Raw genomic sequence first — 17,208 nt, 5'->3', positions numbered from 1 at the left:
GTCACAACCCGCCGCCTGTCTGAAATTCGACCTACTCAGACGAAAAAAGCAACAAAAAAACTGGCCCCGAAGGCAGAAACGCCTGGTACCCCTTGGAGTCGAACCCGAGAAACACACAAACTGGCAGAACGACTGGCCAAGGGGCCTAGGTGATTTTTTGATGGTTTAGCAAACTGCTTCCAAAGCCCGGTGCACCTCCGACAGCAGCTCGCAACTAGGTGGATGGTGGTGAGAGGATTCCCGGGCCAGAAAGGCTGTTGTTGAAAGCAGATTTCGGGGTGTTTGATATATACGCCGGTAGGATTCTGGGCGGTGGTGGTGGTGAGTGAGTGAAGATGGAAGAGTTTGGACCGCACCTGTTAACCTACTTGAAAGAAGGCGGTGAAGAAGTTGACAGGACTGGGCGAGAGAAAGTGACGGAGCGGCTGGGTGGTTGTACGCCCAGCACTGTGGCATGAGTGGCGTTGGAGAGCGAGTTCCGGGAGAAGTGGGAGTAAGGTGATGTTGAGAAACGAAGAGAAAGACAGGCAATGGTAGCAGAAGCGGATGTTTCACACCTACACCTGGTTTCATGGGCAAACTCTCCTCTGGTCTGAACGTCTGATCAGGCTGGCCTCTCCACCAAAATTGATTACATACGGGGCTTAACAACAGCGACAACTTATCCAGTCTCGGGATGCTAAACAAAGTGCAAAGTTACTATGGATAACACCCTCTGAAAATTGGTGATCTATCAGTCTGAAATGGTCGCTATACCTTTCCTTCACCATTCCCACATTCCCACATTCCCTCATTCCCTCATTCCGTCTCTATGCAATGCAATGTCCCAAGAAAAAACACAACCCCATCATATTGGCTCATCTCTAGGCTCAATCAACACTTCATTCACAGCGACATGCGCTGGCTGTTTCAGCGCATAGACGATCGAATTGGCTACGTCCTCCGGATCCAGGATCTGGGCACCAGATGGCTCGCCATACTTCTTGATCGCCTCAGCGTCCGTGGACATGCCCAGGAGATCCGTGGCAACATTTCCAGGCTGTACGCTGGTGACACGCAGACCCTTCCCAGCAGTCTCGAGTCGGAGACTCTGTAATGTAGCCTCCACAAAGAATTTGCTCGCAGAGTATACACCCAGGCCAGGGAAGACCTTCCGACCGGCATCAGACGAGATGGCAACGATGTGTCCACTTCCACGAGACAGCATGCCTGGTACAGTGGATGACAGGCAGTGAAGGAGACCTTTGCAGTTGACGTCGACTGTGCGGTCCCATTCTTCAACCTGTGCGTTGGCCATCATCGTGAAGTACATGACGCCAGCACATGAGACTATGATGTCGACGGGGCCAAGTTCGCCGTGAGCGGCGTTGATCAACGCTTCGACTTGTTTTCGGTCCGTCACGTCCGTCTGCCGGACAATGACTTTCCCTTCACGAACGACCATTCTCCGCTTGATTGATTCGAGGGCGTCGATCCGTCGAGCCGCAAGAGCGACATGGCATCCTTCTCGAGCCAAAGCAACAGCGACGGCAGCTCCAATGCCGGACGAAGCACCTGTGACGACGGCTACGCGGCCAGCCAGTGGGCCTCTGCGAATGGGCCGTGCTGATCCTCCGAGCGAACGTTGACTTGAAGGAGGACGAGGGAGCCAGCCTCGAGCGAACCAGTGGCGGGTATACGTCTCGAGAAGGACGCTGTCGACCTTCGGCCGCTCGACGATCGACCGGAATGGCCTAGTGGCAGCATTGTTGAGGACCACAATACCTTGCAAGAAGTCGACGCTCGGCATACCACTGCGGAGGATATCAACGGTGAAAGCACCATCCCCACCTTTGGCAGAACCCCTCTTCTCGTTCCATAATGCCACCCAGTCATCAAAGCCCAGTCGTTCTGTCGGATAACCAAGTTCCCGGAGATTGTCGAATACGATTCGAGTGTCGACAGGATCTGGATCGCCGAGATGAAACACTAGCTGTTTTGCGTGGGTCTGATTCGAAAGGTGGATGATGGCTTTGCTGACAAAGTCCACCGGAGTCATTTCTGCACGCCAGCCCTCAACGTCCGGCGCGTAGCCTAGGTGTAATGACTCCACGATCAACGCAGACACCAGGTCCCAAGCATTCCCTGCACCTGTCAGGCTGTGACCGCTGATCGTCCCCGCACGATGGATCTTGACTGGCAGGCCGCGGCGACCGGCTTCGAGGACGAGCTGTTCAGCTACCCATTTCGTCTGGCCATACCCGTCGTGCAGCTTTTCTGGAACTTCGTCCACATAGAGCATGGTCCCTTCCGGCCAGCCTGTCTGTGATGGAGGCAAGACCCCGTTGGTTGAGATATATTGAACGGTGGCACCACCACGGCATGCCAGGCGTAGGATCTCCCTCGTGCCTCCGACGTTGGCATTTCGCAAGGCCGCGTACGGGTAGACGAGGTTGACAGTGGCGGCAGCGTGGATGATGACCTGGACTCGGGAAGCTAGCTCGTCAAACGCCTGATGTGAGAGGCCAAATCGTTTCCGAGAGAGATTACCAGGCAGTATCTCAACACGCTCCATTATGGAGTCACTCCACAGTCCCAGATCGAGCATATTCCGACGGATTCTGGCAATACCTCCTGGCGTATCTTCATCCGAAGGGTCATTGAAACGGACAAGGCAGATGATCTGGGCCGAAGTGCTTTCCAAAAGGTCGTTAAGTAGGAAAGCCCCCAAGAAACCGGTGGCACCAGTCAAGAGCACCGTGTCTGCTTTGTTGAGGGCGCAGATGGTGGTTTTGGATGGCACAATGTCCTTGTCGAGAACGGAATCAGCGCGCAAGACAGCAGGAAGATCAGCTTGTACAGCCGCCATCTGTCCATCTCGCACAGCACGTACGGTCTCGAGATGGCCATTGAGAGTCGGAGGGTCGACAAGCCGCTGGAGAGGAATGCGGAAACCAAAATTTCTCGTCAGTCTGGATGCAAGATCCGCCAGCGATAGAGAATGGCCGCCCAGATCGAAAAAATTATGCTCGGGTGAGATATTGCTCGGTGATGTTTTCAGAGTTGCTGCCCAGACTTCAGCTATTGACTCAATGGATATCGGATCCTGCTGTTCAATCTTCCCGCCATTGACCTGTCCAGCTTTCTCGGTCGGCGGCGGGGGCAGTCGTTTTAGGTCGGCTTTACCAGAAACCTCATGGGTGGGTAGCTCGCTGAGCTCAACCCATAAACTTGGTACCATGTAGTGAGCTAGGTATGGCGAGAGGATTTTCCGTGCGCCCGGGCTACGGCCTGACTCGTTGATCTCCACCACAGGACGATCCTCTGACTGCTCCTTGTCGCGAACGACATAGGCGACCAGTTGCCGATCAAGGCCTTCTCCGTGAGCCACTACGGCACAGTGCCTGACTGCTAGATGTGCAACAATGGCATTCTCGACTTTACCAGGAACGACAGAATAGCCTCGCAGCTTGATCATAGCTCCTACACGGCCTGTGATTTCCAGGAGACCATTCGGCAGCAATCGAGCGAGATCGCCCGTTCTGTACATGCGGGCTCCTGGAGTTGAGTCGAAAGGGTCAGGTGTGAAAGCTTTAGCAGTGGTCTCAGGTCGGTTAAGATATCCTCGGGCCAACAGTGGACCTCCGACAAACAGTTCCCCACTGGTGCCAGGTTCGACCTTCTGCCCACCCTCATCGAGAATATAGGTGTGCTTGGGGTTCAGCGGAGGACCCACGGGACAGTAAGTCGATTCCTCATCCAGCATTTCTTTAATGTCACCGCAAGCGACCTCATGTGTTTCACAGGCGCTGTAGCAATTGAGGAGTCGCGTATTTGGAAGAGCTTTGAGTGCTCGACGTGCAAGGTCCGTGGTCACGACTTCACCATTGAGCCAGAGGGTCTGGAGCTTTGGGAGGCGTTTTCCAATCTCTGGGTGCCGGGACAGGACTGCTGCCAGAAGTGTTGGTGTCATCAAAGTCTCTGTGATGTGTTTCGCAGACAAGAGGTCGACAAGCGCGGCGGGGTCGTAGCTAGCATCGTCGGGAACAGCAACGACGGTTGCTCCTCGCAACAGCGGACGAATGATTTCCCAGACGAAGAAGACGTTGCAGGCTACTCGGTCTCCCGGTTGCTGGTCGCTAATTCCGAATCTTAGGTTGTAGGAAAGCACTGGGGCTTTGTGAGGATTGGCGATCCCCTTGGGCTTGCCTGTGGTACCTGATGAATAGGCCACGAAGGACAACCGGTCTAGGTCAGTCTCGGCTGGTAAGGGACTTGGTTCTTCTGTTTGACCATTCACTTCCGTTTCTTGCTCGTCGTCCAAAGCAATGATTTTCGTCCGTCCTTTGATCTTACCAACCTCCGCCCGGTAGGTCACCACCACTGCTGGTTTTGCATCGTCGAGAACGTCAGCCAGCAGGTCGGGAGGATAGGCAAGCTCGAGGACGAGAAATGCTCCTCCTGCACGAAGAGCAGCAAGGCATGCAATTACATAGTCGGCACTTCGAGGCAAGAGCACTCCGACGAGCTTGTCGCGACCGACGCCATACTTGCGAAAGCGATCAGCAAGAACGGCGACCTTATCGTGCAATTCTGTATAGGTGTATGTGTTCTTCTCGTCCTCTAACGCGACATTGTCGGGCGTACTCTGGGCTTGTTTTGTGAAGAGAGCCGACAAGTCCTTGCGGATGTCTATAACAGGCATCTTTGATTGGTTCGATGAGCCGGAAAAGGCCTTTCGGTCCTCCAGTCACGACTTTCTTTTTTCTTGTGCTATTTCTTTGCGGCCTTCATGAGAATTGTCTGGTTGATAGAGGGAGGAGACAGGATCTGGTATAGATGACGTAGAGAAGTGAAAATGCTTAGCTTTTTGTATCTGTTGAGATCTTGGAAATACGAGTAGCCACTCAGTGCCACGGTGGTTTGTCGCTGGCCAATGAAGATGGAGAAGTGAAAATTCCGTCATCCTCGCTCGCTTCGCTATCCTCAAAATCTGACATCCTGGTCAATGCGGGTGGTATTGCTTCTGGTAGCGATGATCGTGGGGTTTCCAGCAGGAGGCTACTCTGTACCATCATCTTTTTCAAAAATGGAGTCAATGGACAATCGAAACATCCAGATATTAATATTAAAAGCAAAGCTTTCGTCTCAGCCTTGCGCAGCCTCACTGTGTCGGCAGATCATCGGTTCAGCCTCGTCATTTATACACGTGACCTGAAGACGAACTCGAGTGGTCGGAGGAGAATGGATTGAAATGAGTGGGAGATATGGCGTTGCTTTCGCAACTCCCTACAATCACCTCTGTCTTACTGGACGAGTCCGTATCCAATTGCTATCCAAATGGCTGCTCCCATTGCAAATGCGCTCCCCCAACCCGGACCACGCACCTTCCAAATCTCATAAACATCGACAACGCACAGAACCAGTCCACTCAGTATGACCGTCCCCATCGCTCGTTGATTGTCCTGATAGCCAAAGACCGCTATAGCGAGCCCAATGCTAACATCTCGGACGCCAAGGAGCTTCATTGACATGGTCGCCGCTTTGGCATGCTTGTCCTTGTCCGTAAGGTAAACTTTGTCGTCGGAAGCTGACGGTGTACCTTCTGGGTAGACTCCGAAAACCTTGGCGGTTTGAACAGGAGCAGCAATGGCATTTGTGCCCAGCCCGATGTAGGTGGCCGCTACCGATAGTCCCAGGACGCGCCAGGTCGAAGGTGATAGATCCATGGTGAGATGCAGCTGTTACGTTGTTTTGAAAGTTGGTGTCAGGTATTCAGGCGTTTTCTTGTTTTCAACTGGAAGGGCTTCGTGCTTCTTGGACCCAGCGCAACGTCGTTGTTGCCCGATGGAATGAACGTATACTGAGTCGGCAAACGCGTCGTATCAGAAGAGGACGCCGCAAATAAACTGAGAGATTGGGTAAGTTGATGAAAACGAGGTGCTCTGGTCATCTGGTTGTTGGTAAGCCGGCCCGAACCCGAATACGATCTGGCAGCTTTAGACCTTACCTGTGAGGCATATTGCGACAGGAGAGCCCGGGTTCAGGAAGAGTTTCTATCCGGACTGTCCGCGGAATGCATTGTGACAAACACTTTACACAGGCTTGAAGATCCAGAAAGCGGCCACGTTCACATTATGCTAACTATTACACACGAGCTCGCTGGATACAGTCGCCTTTTCAATTTTGATACACCCACATCCCAATATTTCCATCACAGCTCGGCCAAAGACACAATAGCATTCTTGATAGCAGACCGGACGCGTCCTGACGTTCTCAGCTTTCATGAGTGACACTAACGACATACCTTTCCCCGGTCTGCCCGAGCGCATTTACCACCACTTCGGGCCCTTCAGCGTCTCCATCTCGCGGATTGACGCTCGCTGCTTCTTTGTATTCGCGGTACCAATCCTTGTTTCGTTCACCGCTCACTAACTCGCCCAGAGCAGCTGTTACAGCTGCCTGTTTGGAGAGATGGATGCTTCTGATCTCGCTGTTCACGGAGCCATCTTCACTTTCAATCGTGCGGAGGACATAGAACAGCTGGTCCTCTACCCGTCCGCCGCCTGCTCTGGCGCGAACGCCCAAGGAGTTGGGAGTGCTTTCAATCTCGATATCATGGACTTCGCCATCTTTGCGGGCGTGAACAACGACACTAGCCGAGTATTGCCAGGACGGAGAGGCTTCGCTGTTAAGGTCGTTCTCAGCATACTCCTCCCATGAAGATCGAGAATAGCCTTCATTCTCGAGTCGCTGAAGAGCAGCGGCTTGAGCAGACTCGAGGCTGGTGTAGGTCCCGCAGACCTCCGTTCGTACCGAGGGTGGAGATTCCAATACCGCAGTCCGCTTGATGTGGAACAAGTCAGGCACCAGCGATGGGCGGCGTTGCATGATGAATCACGACCGGGGTGAAGTTCTTTGGTTTATCGCATGTTCCGGGAGGCACTTATATGCTCTGGTGGGAGGGAAGCTTCGAAATGCTCAACTTACCATCGTGACTGCTTTTAGAATGGAAGAGGGGTATGCCTCTGCCTCACATGACTTCCTACAGGTACGAAACCCGTCAGCATTTAAAGCCGTAGGGACAAGTATCGAGAGGGGCACTCAAACCCCGCAGAAATGCGAAAAGGTTTTGGGCTGGTGAGTCACAGCCAGGTAGACCCGAAATACGAGGCCAAGAAAGATGTAGCGGAATGGGAGGTGTCGAGCTTCAGTTCCATTGCGGATGATAATGCCGTCACTTATAGTATCAAGTACGAGACGCATCAGGCAGAACCGACTGATTCACGGAATTGCCGTCTACTGGCAGTGCAATACTTCGAGAAGCTCTAATTAAATTGGCCTTGAAGGAGTTGCTATATCAAGCTAGATCTTTATACTACTATATGACATGGTCGGGCCGCGACAGGCTCATTGCAAACGCTCATAGTACACTTAATGATCACTGATTTGGCACAAAGACCCAAGTCCACCGTAAATGCTCTTCCTCACGCAGCCACAAGGCTGGCTCCCGTAAAGTGTCCCGGCTTATGTAAGTTCTTTTGTGCAAATCAGTCTCCCATTCGCAAATTACAGATCCAGCATTCATGGTGGTGTTCTAACGGATGATGGTGTCTGTGGCTTTGTCAAAGAGTTTCCTTTTGGCCTTGTCCTCGGCTTCTTTCCACCACGAGTCCGCGTTGGCATGTACGCCAGGCCCTCGTACACCTTCTTTTGCTCGGATGTTTGCCTTTTCCTCATGGTCAATATCCCACTCTTTGTTGCGTGGATCAAGAGCTTCGCTCAGATTCGGGATCTGAGTGTGCAAGGTCAAGCTGCCCATCAGCATGGGATAGCCCAGTGGCAACTCGTCGCCATGGTCGACCTGCCAGAAGTGCAAGGTCTTGCCGTACAGGCCGGCGACTTCCTTCATTGCTTCGGTCTCGAGCTCGGTCCATTTGTCGTGCTCTTCCGCCGAGGGCTTTGGGAGCGCGAGCATGCCGGAGCCCACCTCGAACCCGTGAATGCCACAACTTTTGCTCTTCTGCATCCAGCGTCTTACACGTGCTTGGGGATCATGTACTCGACGCCGATGAGTCGGGCGTCCTCCCGGCCCGAATCATAGATCAGGCATTGACGTAGGTCTTGGTGATTCAACGGGTTAGAGCAGAAGGAGAGACCCTTGGCGTAGAGGCCCTTGGCGTAGAGGCCCTACCTTTGCGCACATGTGAACAAAAGTGGTGAGCCTCAATGGCTCTTGTCATGCCCTGTCGAGCTTCTTCGGCATAGATGTGAAGCGCGTTCAGGAACTCGCAGATGTTGCGAAGAGGTGCAAACTCTGGATTTGGCTTGGATGGCGTGGCGTAGTCGGACTTTCTGTGCACCACTAAATATTCTGCAGATAGTGCTAAGTCTCCGAGGAAGTCAATACTTGTTGCGAAGAATGGTCTTTGGGAAGTTCAGCATTCTCCGTCCGCAAAAATATATGCTCCCTGGATTGCTTCGTGCTCCACCACGTTGGCCCATTGATCGAGATTTGTTGACCAACATCAACTTGTGCCAGAAGAGAGCTCGGGATTCGAGATAGGCCTGTACTGCGACTCCAGGCCTCAACATGGCTCCGACGAAGTTGACATCAGACTCCGAGATATGCGCTTCTCATGTGAGCAAAGGCCAAAGAATGAGAAAGGTGGGAAATGATCATCATCCTCCCCAATTGCCGTTGCAGGACGTAAAGACTTGCCATCGGCATTTATCTCGAGGCTGACATCGACCGTTGCCACACAGACCAAAGATCAACATAATATACCCGGATAACCCGTCCGCGGACCCCTGTACTTGGCTTCCTGGCTATTATCACGGTGTTCTGGCCACTGTCTATGTCGTAAGCAAGGGGGAGAGTGCAAGGAATGGATGCTGTCGGGCAGCCTTTTGCGATGCGGTGATTACCTAAGCACCCCGACCATTCCCGATATGGTCTACAGATGCCAAGGCCTGATATTTCAATGCCTGAGCATCTGGTGTCGAGCTTCGCCTCAAGCTGCGCACTGCCTTTCCACCTTCAGCGTTCATCTGCGGCACTAATAAGTATGCCGCCAAAGACTCCGAGTCTTCTTGCTGTCCCTCTCCCTCCACCCTTCCTCCTACCCCGCTCTCTGTTGCGAAAACCCATCAGCTCTTCGCAGAAACGAAACTTTGGCATCAGGTCGATAGATCCTCCGAGACCGAACCCATACAATGTCGTCCCAGGCATCAAACCCCTTCTCTCTACGCAAGCCGCAGCTTTCGAGCGAAGAATAGTGTCGGACACACTTCCTCTCAGAACCGGGGCGCTTGCAATCAAGAAGGGCATGACCGCAATCTACGATGTTGAGGCCGGGAAGCGCATACCTTGCACGGTTCTACAGCTCGATCAAAATCAGGTTGTTAGCCACAAGACAAGAAGGCGGCACGGATACTATGCGGTGTGTGTGGGCTGCGGGACGATCAACCCCAAGAACGTCACGAAGCCAATGCTGGGCCATTACTCAACGCAGGGCGTCAGTCCTAAGCGACATCAACGAGAGTTCCGTGTTCGTGGACGGGAAGGCCTACTGCCCATTGGTGAAGAGATCCGGGCAAGCTGGTTCATCGAAGGACAATTTGTGGACACACGGTCGAATTGCAAGGGCAAAGGCTTTGCAGGTCCAATGAAGCGATGGGGTTTCAAAGGTCAACCCCGGAGTCACGGTCACTCCCTGAGTCATAGATCACACGGAACAATGGGTGGAGGACAGGGCAGTGGCAGCAGAGTTCATCCCGGAAAGAAGATGGCCGGAAACATGGGCGGGCAACGGAATACCGTCCAGAGCTTGAGAGTGTTACAGTCGGATCCGGAGAATGGAATTGTGGTTGTGAATGGTGAGTCCAGCAGAAAAATTTGCAAAAGTTGGCCATATTAACAATCATTCTCGCAGGTGCCGTCAGCGGCCCGAAGGGCACCTTGGTCATGCTCCAAGATGCGTTGAAGAAACCCTGGCCCATTGCGTCTGAACCTCCAAAGCCAGCCGACATCAACGCAAAGTTGCAAGAAACTGCAAAGGCCGAATCATAACACTCGAGCGCTTCAAGCATGTTGTATCAACACATTCTCAATAAACATTGTTGGGCGAGCGAGGTTAAGGAATACAATTTCAAGGTTCTCGGGGACCTTTCTTTTTCCTTCTTTTGCAGACATTGCTCGCTGGTCTGAGAGTCTTGATCATGAACGGCAAATATTCATTAACGTGTCGCGAGCCTGGCACGTGCCTCACATAGAATCGTCGAGCCGCAAGTCACATACGTCTGTATACTAGCGCAATATCACGCCTGCTCATCAAAGGCAATCGACACCCGAAATCTGAAACCCTCCCTGATTCCACTCTCCATAGGTAGTCATTAATTCGAAAGCAACCGCCACCGCCCGTCACGCCCCTTTGTATTCATACCTCATGCCCTGCAACTGGGCCAAGCCTGTCTGAATCTCGATGATGCTGCGCCTCGCCATGAACACCATGCCAAATATTACCGCCGGCAGCAGTAGAAACAACCACAGTCCCTCGGGTACGTCTGTGCGCGACCGGTAGCCCCATGCCGCCAGCAGTAACAGCGCGCTGATGGAGCCGCTGAGATAAGGCAAGTACTGGTTGATAGGGCTTTGGTCTGAGACCGTCAACAAAGGCGAGGCCCATGTGCCGAACACCGAGCTGGGAGGTTGTCGTTGTCCCGATCGCGCCGCCGCTGACGACGACGACGAGGAGGAAGATGAGCCAGCGATGGGGACAAAGTGCATGATATACGCGCTTGCGCCGAGCGAGGTGATGCTCAGCAAGCACAGGAGCTCCGTCGTTCTTGTGGTCGAGATCGAGAGGTACCAGAAGAACGGCAGCGAGACGATCAGTGGTAACACGGTGAAGACTAGGGTGTACTGTGCGTTCGTCGATGATTCCGAGGCGCGGAGTTTGGTCAGGAGATTTTCTTGTTCTTTGGCATCTAGTTAGCGATGACCCCGAACGCAAGGCAGTGAAGAACGCCAAACAAGAGGAGGAGGATGGTGATGACGATGATGGGAACCAGCTTTCGCCGTGTATTGTACAAGGGCTGGTGATGCGTGCTGGAGGATCCGGACATCGTTGTTCAACAACAAACATTTTCCAGGCCGTGTTGTTGTGCAGATATATGATGAAAACAGGTTGCAGTGCTCACCTTGCTCGTCCAGCTCATCGTGCGATACATCAGTGCCATCGTCGTCCGATGGGTATTTGAACGCTTTCCGAACTCGTGTCGTGTTCATCACGGAGTCTGATCGACTGTCTTGTGTTGTCCTGAGAAGCAGCCCAGCCGCCTGGAATTTACGTCGCGCCACTGGGAGGTTGACTCCGGTCTCGAGAGGACGACAAGAAAGATTTGTTCGGCTTTCTAGGGTCATGCAGAGATGAAATTCGCGTCGTTGTAAGGGCCAACTTGGCCAGAACGAGTTCTGTTCACGTTGTCTGGAGGGGCAGATGCCTCGAGTAATGGCGCCTAGTTAGAGTACAGGTTTCGAAGTGTACAGATGTAAAGGCCATATTTAGCCACACCAGCCGAGCCAGCCTTGCCCCAGAAATGGCTTAGTCAGCGCGTGTATAGTTAGAGGCTTGCAGGGTGATGTCCTGTGAAGCAAGGAGGATAACCCCTGGCATGCTCTGCCCCTGCAACCCTTGCGCACATCAAATCAGCCAATAACAAAGTCAAGCTTCACCGCCCGAATACTCGATGCTTGTTTGTTCATCGAGCACGTCTGGATTGCCCCATGGCATCTTCTCCTCCTCTACGACAGGACTTTGGAAATACTTCCTTCAGAAAAATCACCAATGTCTACTACAGCAACAGCAACAACCCCGTACTGCTTTCGCTGCCAACACCACCCCAGCCCCGATGATGCACCACTGAAGCGATGTGGGCGCTGTCGCTCGCGCCACTACTGTTCTCAGCAATGCCAGAGCAACGACTGGCCTCGACACAAAGAAGAATGTCGGATCCTGGCTGCCGGAGGAACCGTGTCTCCGCGGATGCGCACCACGATGCGCTTCACCATGGGAGGTCTCGGCCACCCTGGCGGGATCGACCCGGACGTCATCTATTACCTCAAGACAAGCCGACCGCATCTCAAGGACACCTCGATCTCGGGGCCTTTCTACCCGTTGGACACTGTATATGAACAAATGTTCAGGCATCTCGCAAGGGAGCGAAGCGTCGGCGGCGAGCAGACTCTCCACGAGATCATCAGTACCGGAGACATTGCGATGCTGCAGCATCTCAACGCGCCAACCGCAGACGGAAACATCCTGCGTTTGGAGCTGCTGCGTGAGAAGAACGCGGAAATAGCCAGGGTCTTGCCTGGGAAGGCCTGGTACATCCTTGTTGGCACCGGGGAGCAGAGGAGTCTCCGTCTTCTGGGGCGCAACGGTATGGAGATGGAGATCCGGGGCACTTTTCGTTCACGCGCAGCAGCTAATGAGCGCGCTGAGCGGATCTTGCAAGATTCGAAGGAAGCCGCGGGCCCTGATGCAAGGGCCGTCAGGGCGGACAAGGATGGCCTTGTCGGTGGCGGTGTCGCTTATCGCGAAGGAGGCGTTGTCATGGCACAAACCGTCGAAGTCAGACATGAGACTGGGCGAAGTTCGCAGGTCGACTCATCTGGGAATCGTCTTTGAGGCCCTTGCCTTTGCAGTCGACACGAAAGTCGTTTTCAATGTATTTCCCTTGAAGGCTGAGTCTGTAGAATTTGATCCAAGTACATCTGGGAGGAACATCGGACCCAGAACACAAGGTGGGAAAGACAAATGCAAAGACAGCACACCGCCGCCCATAATTGTTGAGCAATCGATTCGAGACTCGACTATCCAAAGCCTCCTTCCTCATTCCACTGGAGCAGCAGCTGCTGCTGTCCCTGTCACTGCACTGCACATGCATCCCACCGATCGATGTGCTTGCATATGAGCGCAAACAACCAATACTGCCGACCACATGCACCGCTTTTCTAAATTGAACACGACAGAAAACCTCCCCTTTTCATGACACCTGGGATCTACTGTAGCTGGTCACAATCTGCACTCCTACTTCTTTTGCTTTCGACGAGCAGCCCGGCTGGTACGGCCTGTCCACCTGTAGCTCCTGCTCATCAGACTACATGTCAATGCTCTCATTAAATCTCAAGACACCATTAGTTTTCATGATTCCGTTCACACCGTCCGGCATCATTGCCCACCCAGTAGCCACCGAGCCTGACGGCTGCTGTACCGGCGGTGGCTCCTCCTTCGACGCATCCGACACAAGGACCAGGCCCGCTTGCTTGATGGTCTCGATCAGCGCCGGAACCATTTGCAGTATTCGTGCCGAGCACGTCAAGCCCATGAAGTTATTCATCTGCGCAAGTCTCGCTGATTCTTTGATCGAGGTACCTTGGGCGTTCGGTGATCCGAGAGAATTACACAGGAGGACCGGAAAATTGGGCTGTTTCCAGTTCAGCGCGGTACAGACGTTGGGATTGAAAGAGGAAAACACGATTGAGCGTGACAAGTCCGGGGACAGATTGCGCAGCGCACGCGCGTGGTTGAACACTTCAGTCAACAGCGCATCGATGAATGTGTTGATGTCGATATTGGAGCTCACTCCCAGCTCCACATTTTCCGAGGTCGATGGGTACAAGATATGAAGATTCAGGTTGACGTGCGGCGGCATGGCGGCCAGGACGTCGCGGAGCAGAAAGATGGAGCCTGAGAGGCGATCTTTCCACGCGAGGACATCTGTGCTGTCGAAAGTGGAAGTGCCATCGCTGTGCAATACTGAGCCAGCAAGTCCCAGTTTCGCAAGGATATCGGAATTGAGTTGAGTCAGAGAAACGTCGAGGTTGTCGTAGGGCACGAAGTATGAGGGATAGATGACTGGGATACCGTCGCGGGTAAGTTGGACAGTAAGTCTGAGATAGTCGCCTGACAAACTTGAGCCAGTTACCAAGCCTGAATGGTCGTCCAGAGCGCTGGTCGCTTTCCAGTATGTGGCGAACTGGGTAATCTCCAATGGAGTGCCTTCGTATGGCTTGATCACTTGGAAGTTGAACTTTATTTGGCCCACAGAACGTAATCTCGGGTCAAAAAGTGGAAGACAGCAAGTGCCGCTGCTGCTCTCGATAGCTCGAAATACATCTGGAAGAGCAACGGACTTCGCAATCACCTTGGAACCGAATGTTGGGAATATCTCAAAGTCCACGGCGAACGTGCTCAGGTTGTCGACCTGGAAATAGACCGACCTGGAGTCTTCTTGGATCGGCAACATCAGGTTGCGAGGGATGAGATCCGATGTCTTCGATGAGATGGTCAAACGAGCAGCAGGATATCTGGCTTCATTGAAAAATTGTATAGCTCGAGCGCCGCCATCGAAATTGATCGCAATGAATGTCTTGGTGTCGAGGAAGTTGTGGCCGTACCGTCGCAAGGGGATTATCGGTGGTGGCAGAGATAGGTCGGGTATACCATCCCCTTCCGCTGGCATTGGTTCTTCGGGTGTGATTTCCATGGCGTTCATCTGGCTGTGAGGAGGCACGACCGCTCCTAGTCGGGATGTTCTCCTCGTGGCCCGACGATAACTGGTTCGCTCCCATAACAGATCCATGCATTCGAGATGACCTTCCCAGGTAGCATAGTACATTGCTGTAAGACCCTTCTCGTCGAGGGCTTCTGGATCCGCACCACTTTCCAAAAGAGCGCGGAGGCACTCCACTCGGCCCTCGCTGGCCGCATGGAAAAGTGGTGTCCACTGATACAGTTTGTCACGCTGATTGAGATCTGCCCCATGCTGTCGGAGAAGCAATAGCAGGTCGGCTTTCTGGCTTGACCGAGCAACAAGGTGCTGAGGAAATAGACCTTCTGCATCGGGAAGCAGTTTGGCGTTTCTCTCGAGCAGCATGGTTGCCACCTCTATCGACTCATGCTGGCAGGCCAAATTCAAGGGAATGTGATCTGCCTCTGACTGCGGATCAATCCTGGCATTATGAGCAAGGAGGAGACGAACGCATTCGACTCGGTGACGGACAATACTGTGGATCAAAGGTGTAAAGTTATCGTGGTCTTTCATGTCGATAGTGTTTGGTCCAGCTGCCACCAATTTTTCGACCATCGCCAGTCGTCCCCTCAGACAAGCATAATGCAGTGGCACCCTGCCGTATACATCCAGCCGTGCGAGATCAACACCATGGGATAGGCCATAATCAAGCACGCTATCCTTGCCGTAGATCGCGGCTTCATGTAAGCAATTCCGTTCATTGATGTCGTCCTCGGCATGTATGTCGACTAGGCCAGACTCGAGAAATGTGTGGAGAGACTCGTCAGGAGCTTCACTGATGGTTGCAAGAAATATTCGTGTGAATAGTTCGCCAGCGTTTGGAGCTGCGCTCAACCTGGCGATCCACTCACGCAGGGCGCCCACATTGCCAGCTGCGGATGCCTGCAGGATTTGAAGATCGATATCACTTTCTTCTGTGCCGACCCGTTGACCAATGGTGCGATCTTGAGGTTTGGAAACTTCGTACTGTATGTTCTCTCCTTCAGCCCATGCCTCAAGGTCAAGTCGAGCTGTGGTCGCTTTATCGGCAAGATCTCGAAGAACGTCTCGATTGAAGCATGGCTGAATTTCGACAGCTCTCTGTAGATATATTTCTTTCGTCCGTGACTAGAACCATTAGCTCAAGCTGCGGTGTTTCGGGAGAGGTCCACCTTAGATGTTTTGTCCCACTGCAAAATATCAGTCCAATTCCCACAACAGAAACCAATAATAGACGGACCTTTTTTAGAATTTTTGAGATTGCTGTTTCATTGACTTCAACAAATTGCTGCCATTCCGTCAGCACCTGCGTCTAGTCCCACCAAAGTTGAGCGTACTTGAAGTTTGTTGAGGTCATTGTCAAATTGTTGGAAACCCTCGACTAGTGTTGCGAAGCTGGCGGACAGTCTTGAATTTGCAGCTATTCTCGCTTGAATTACGCGCTTTTTATCCAGCAAGGTTTTCAGTCGAAGCGAGAACTATTGCCTGTCAGTACTTGTATTGAGGCGTGAATCCTCGGACACACCTCTGCTTCTTTCTGCAAATAAAACACATTGACCTTTTCTATCTCCCGTTCCTGAATTGATTATGAACACAACACGACGTAGCAAGGTTAAGACGTCAGCCTACCAGCCGAAAGAAGAAGACTTCTTTATTCGCGCGTAGAGCGGCTTGCGCGTCTAGCGCAGTTGCATCTCTTTGTGCCTCGATTGTCGGGGTGGCGCTGAGCTGCTTGATGAGCTAGAGATGATTGTCAGAAATGACTTCTCGAAATTTGTCTTGGTCTTGTCCGACCTTCTTGAGAGCCTTGTAATTGAGAAAACTCGCGGCATATTCGGGAAGGTCTAATTGCTGTCGCTGTATTTGCTTTCCGAATTTCCTGATTGGATTAGAAGAGTCTCAGGAAGCAGGAAAAGGGAGGTGTACATATTGGTGGTGATAGGTCAAGAAACTTGATAGAAGCCCGGCAGTACGGAGATCAATCGGGTCGACAAGGCTCTATACAGGCGCCTAGGTTGCCGACTTGTGATTCGAGGCTGAGTCAGCGCACAAAAGGCCCAGTTCGTGATGGCCCTGTGTAATTGATGTTGCGCATCGGGAGCTGGAGAGCGGTGTGGAAGGATCCTGGCGAGAAGGACAGTTGTTGTCGGAAGTGTCAACGATTAGGATGTGCTTAGATGCAGGTTATTTCCAGATCAAATTTTCCCATATTCGGATCCAGGCCAGCGTCTCGGTGCTATCTGGGACAATGGAAAACGTGGAAGTGAGAAAATCCTAGCACTGGCCGAGAGTCATATGCCAGCTGGGATACAGATGGACGAAATGGACGAATCACAGTAGTGGATTCTAGCACGCGGGTGTTTTGGAGAAGAGAAGCGGCCTTGTCAGGTGGTTGAACGGTTCGGGATCGAAAGTCCGAAGCTGGGATGAGTCTGGTTGAGATTGTTCAAGATTTTGCATGAGAATTCTCGAGAATCCTTCTTCAACAAGGTGAAGAAAATAAAGTGGATGGCATTGCTTGAAATCGAGGTACGTACCAATGTTCACGTCCTTTTTCTGCACCGCAAAATGAATGCGGTGATGCTACAGCCAATGAATGTCTGGTCACGTGAAACCGCCCTGATTTGTGCTTGGCATTCGTCAGTCGCATCC

The 17,208-nt window shown here is 52.6% G+C and overlaps 8 protein-coding genes across 8 annotated transcripts; 2 read left to right on the top strand and 6 right to left on the bottom strand.

Moving 5' to 3' along the window:
- Positions 1 to 556: 556 nt before the first annotated feature.
- PV05_08080 (uncharacterized protein) lies at positions 557 to 4,842 on the bottom strand. The gene has a single exon (XM_013457575.1). The coding sequence runs from the start codon at positions 4,682 to 4,684 to the stop codon at positions 848 to 850; it is 3,837 nt and encodes a 1,278-aa protein (XP_013313029.1). The 5' UTR covers positions 4,685 to 4,842; the 3' UTR covers positions 557 to 847.
- A 443-nt stretch (positions 4,843 to 5,285) lies between these two features.
- Positions 5,286 to 5,924, bottom strand: PV05_08079 (uncharacterized protein; the record flags this gene model as incomplete). The annotated part of the gene is made up of 1 exon (XM_013457574.1): positions 5,286 to 5,924. Exon 1 carries the CDS (start codon positions 5,706 to 5,708, stop codon positions 5,286 to 5,288), a length of 423 nt encoding a protein of 140 aa, XP_013313028.1. The 5' UTR covers positions 5,709 to 5,924.
- Positions 5,925 to 6,109: 185 nt separating this feature from the next.
- On the bottom strand, positions 6,110 to 6,870 carry PV05_08078 (uncharacterized protein; the record flags this gene model as incomplete). Its single annotated transcript, XM_013457573.1, has 1 exon — positions 6,110 to 6,870. One exon carries the CDS (start codon positions 6,868 to 6,870, stop codon positions 6,256 to 6,258), a length of 615 nt encoding a protein of 204 aa, XP_013313027.1. The 3' UTR covers positions 6,110 to 6,255.
- Positions 6,871 to 7,323: 453 nt separating this feature from the next.
- On the bottom strand, positions 7,324 to 8,574 carry PV05_08077 (uncharacterized protein; the record flags this gene model as incomplete). The annotated part of the gene is made up of 3 exons (XM_013457572.1): positions 7,324 to 8,002; positions 8,184 to 8,406; positions 8,507 to 8,574. 3 exons carry the CDS (start codon positions 8,572 to 8,574, stop codon positions 7,577 to 7,579), a joined length of 717 nt encoding a protein of 238 aa, XP_013313026.1. The 3' UTR covers positions 7,324 to 7,576.
- Positions 8,575 to 8,991: 417 nt separating this feature from the next.
- PV05_08076 (50S ribosomal protein L3) lies at positions 8,992 to 10,335 on the top strand. The gene is made up of 2 exons (XM_013457571.1): positions 8,992 to 9,858; positions 9,915 to 10,335. Exons 1-2 carry the CDS (start codon positions 9,048 to 9,050, stop codon positions 10,049 to 10,051), a joined length of 948 nt encoding a protein of 315 aa, XP_013313025.1. The 5' UTR covers positions 8,992 to 9,047; the 3' UTR covers positions 10,052 to 10,335.
- PV05_08075 (uncharacterized protein) lies at positions 10,158 to 11,509 on the bottom strand. Its single transcript, XM_013457570.1, has 2 exons — positions 11,182 to 11,509; positions 10,158 to 10,959 (listed from the first exon to the last, which is right to left on the bottom strand). The coding sequence occupies exons 1-2, from the start codon at positions 11,402 to 11,404 to the stop codon at positions 10,403 to 10,405; spliced, it is 780 nt and encodes a 259-aa protein (XP_013313024.1). The 5' UTR covers positions 11,405 to 11,509; the 3' UTR covers positions 10,158 to 10,402.
- Positions 11,510 to 12,050: 541 nt separating this feature from the next.
- PV05_08074 (uncharacterized protein) lies at positions 12,051 to 12,671 on the top strand (the record flags this gene model as incomplete). Its single annotated transcript, XM_013457569.1, has 2 exons — positions 12,051 to 12,423; positions 12,469 to 12,671. The coding sequence occupies 2 exons, from the start codon at positions 12,051 to 12,053 to the stop codon at positions 12,669 to 12,671; spliced, it is 576 nt and encodes a 191-aa protein (XP_013313023.1).
- Positions 12,672 to 12,775: 104 nt separating this feature from the next.
- PV05_08073 (uncharacterized protein) lies at positions 12,776 to 17,076 on the bottom strand. Its single transcript, XM_013457568.1, has 8 exons — positions 16,483 to 17,076; positions 16,351 to 16,435; positions 16,186 to 16,296; positions 16,082 to 16,132; positions 15,894 to 16,034; positions 15,797 to 15,844; positions 15,729 to 15,746; positions 12,776 to 15,684 (listed from the first exon to the last, which is right to left on the bottom strand). Coding segments are annotated over exons 1-8 (2,997 nt in total). The 5' UTR covers positions 16,485 to 17,076; the 3' UTR covers positions 12,776 to 13,143.
- Between the last annotated feature and the right edge of the window lie 132 nt (positions 17,077 to 17,208).

This window comes from Exophiala xenobiotica, assembly GCF_000835505.1.
Source record: "Exophiala xenobiotica strain CBS 118157 unplaced genomic scaffold supercont1.5, whole genome shotgun sequence".
In the NCBI taxonomy this organism is placed as follows: Eukaryota; Fungi; Ascomycota; class Eurotiomycetes; order Chaetothyriales; family Herpotrichiellaceae; genus Exophiala; species Exophiala xenobiotica.
The sequence above is the reverse complement of the archived record's forward strand: the minus strand, read 5'-3'. Positions and strand labels throughout refer to the sequence as shown.

Excerpts from the sequence above, each read along its gene's own strand:
- PV05_08073 (XM_013457568.1), bottom strand. Across the intron at positions 16,297-16,350 it reads ATTACAAGGCTCTCAAGAAG|CTCATCAAGCAGCTCAGCGC; the intron begins GTCGGACAAGAC and ends AATCATCTCTAG. Across the intron at positions 16,035-16,081 it reads ATTTGCAGAAAGAAGCAGAG|TTCTCGCTTCGACTGAAAAC; the intron begins GTGTGTCCGAGG and ends GACAGGCAATAG.
- PV05_08076 (XM_013457571.1), top strand. The coding sequence starts at position 9,048 with ATGCCGCCAAAGACTCCGAGTCTTCTTGCTGTCCCTCTCCCTCCACCC. Across the intron at positions 9,859-9,914 it reads TGGAATTGTGGTTGTGAATG|GTGCCGTCAGCGGCCCGAAG; the intron begins GTGAGTCCAGCA and ends TCATTCTCGCAG.
- PV05_08075 (XM_013457570.1), bottom strand. The coding sequence starts at position 11,404 with ATGACCCTAGAAAGCCGAACAAATCTTTCTTGTCGTCCTCTCGAGACC. Across the intron at positions 10,960-11,181 it reads CGATGAGCTGGACGAGCAAG|AACAAGAAAATCTCCTGACC; the intron begins GTGAGCACTGCA and ends TAGATGCCAAAG.
- PV05_08080 (XM_013457575.1), bottom strand. The coding sequence starts at position 4,684 with ATGCCTGTTATAGACATCCGCAAGGACTTGTCGGCTCTCTTCACAAAA.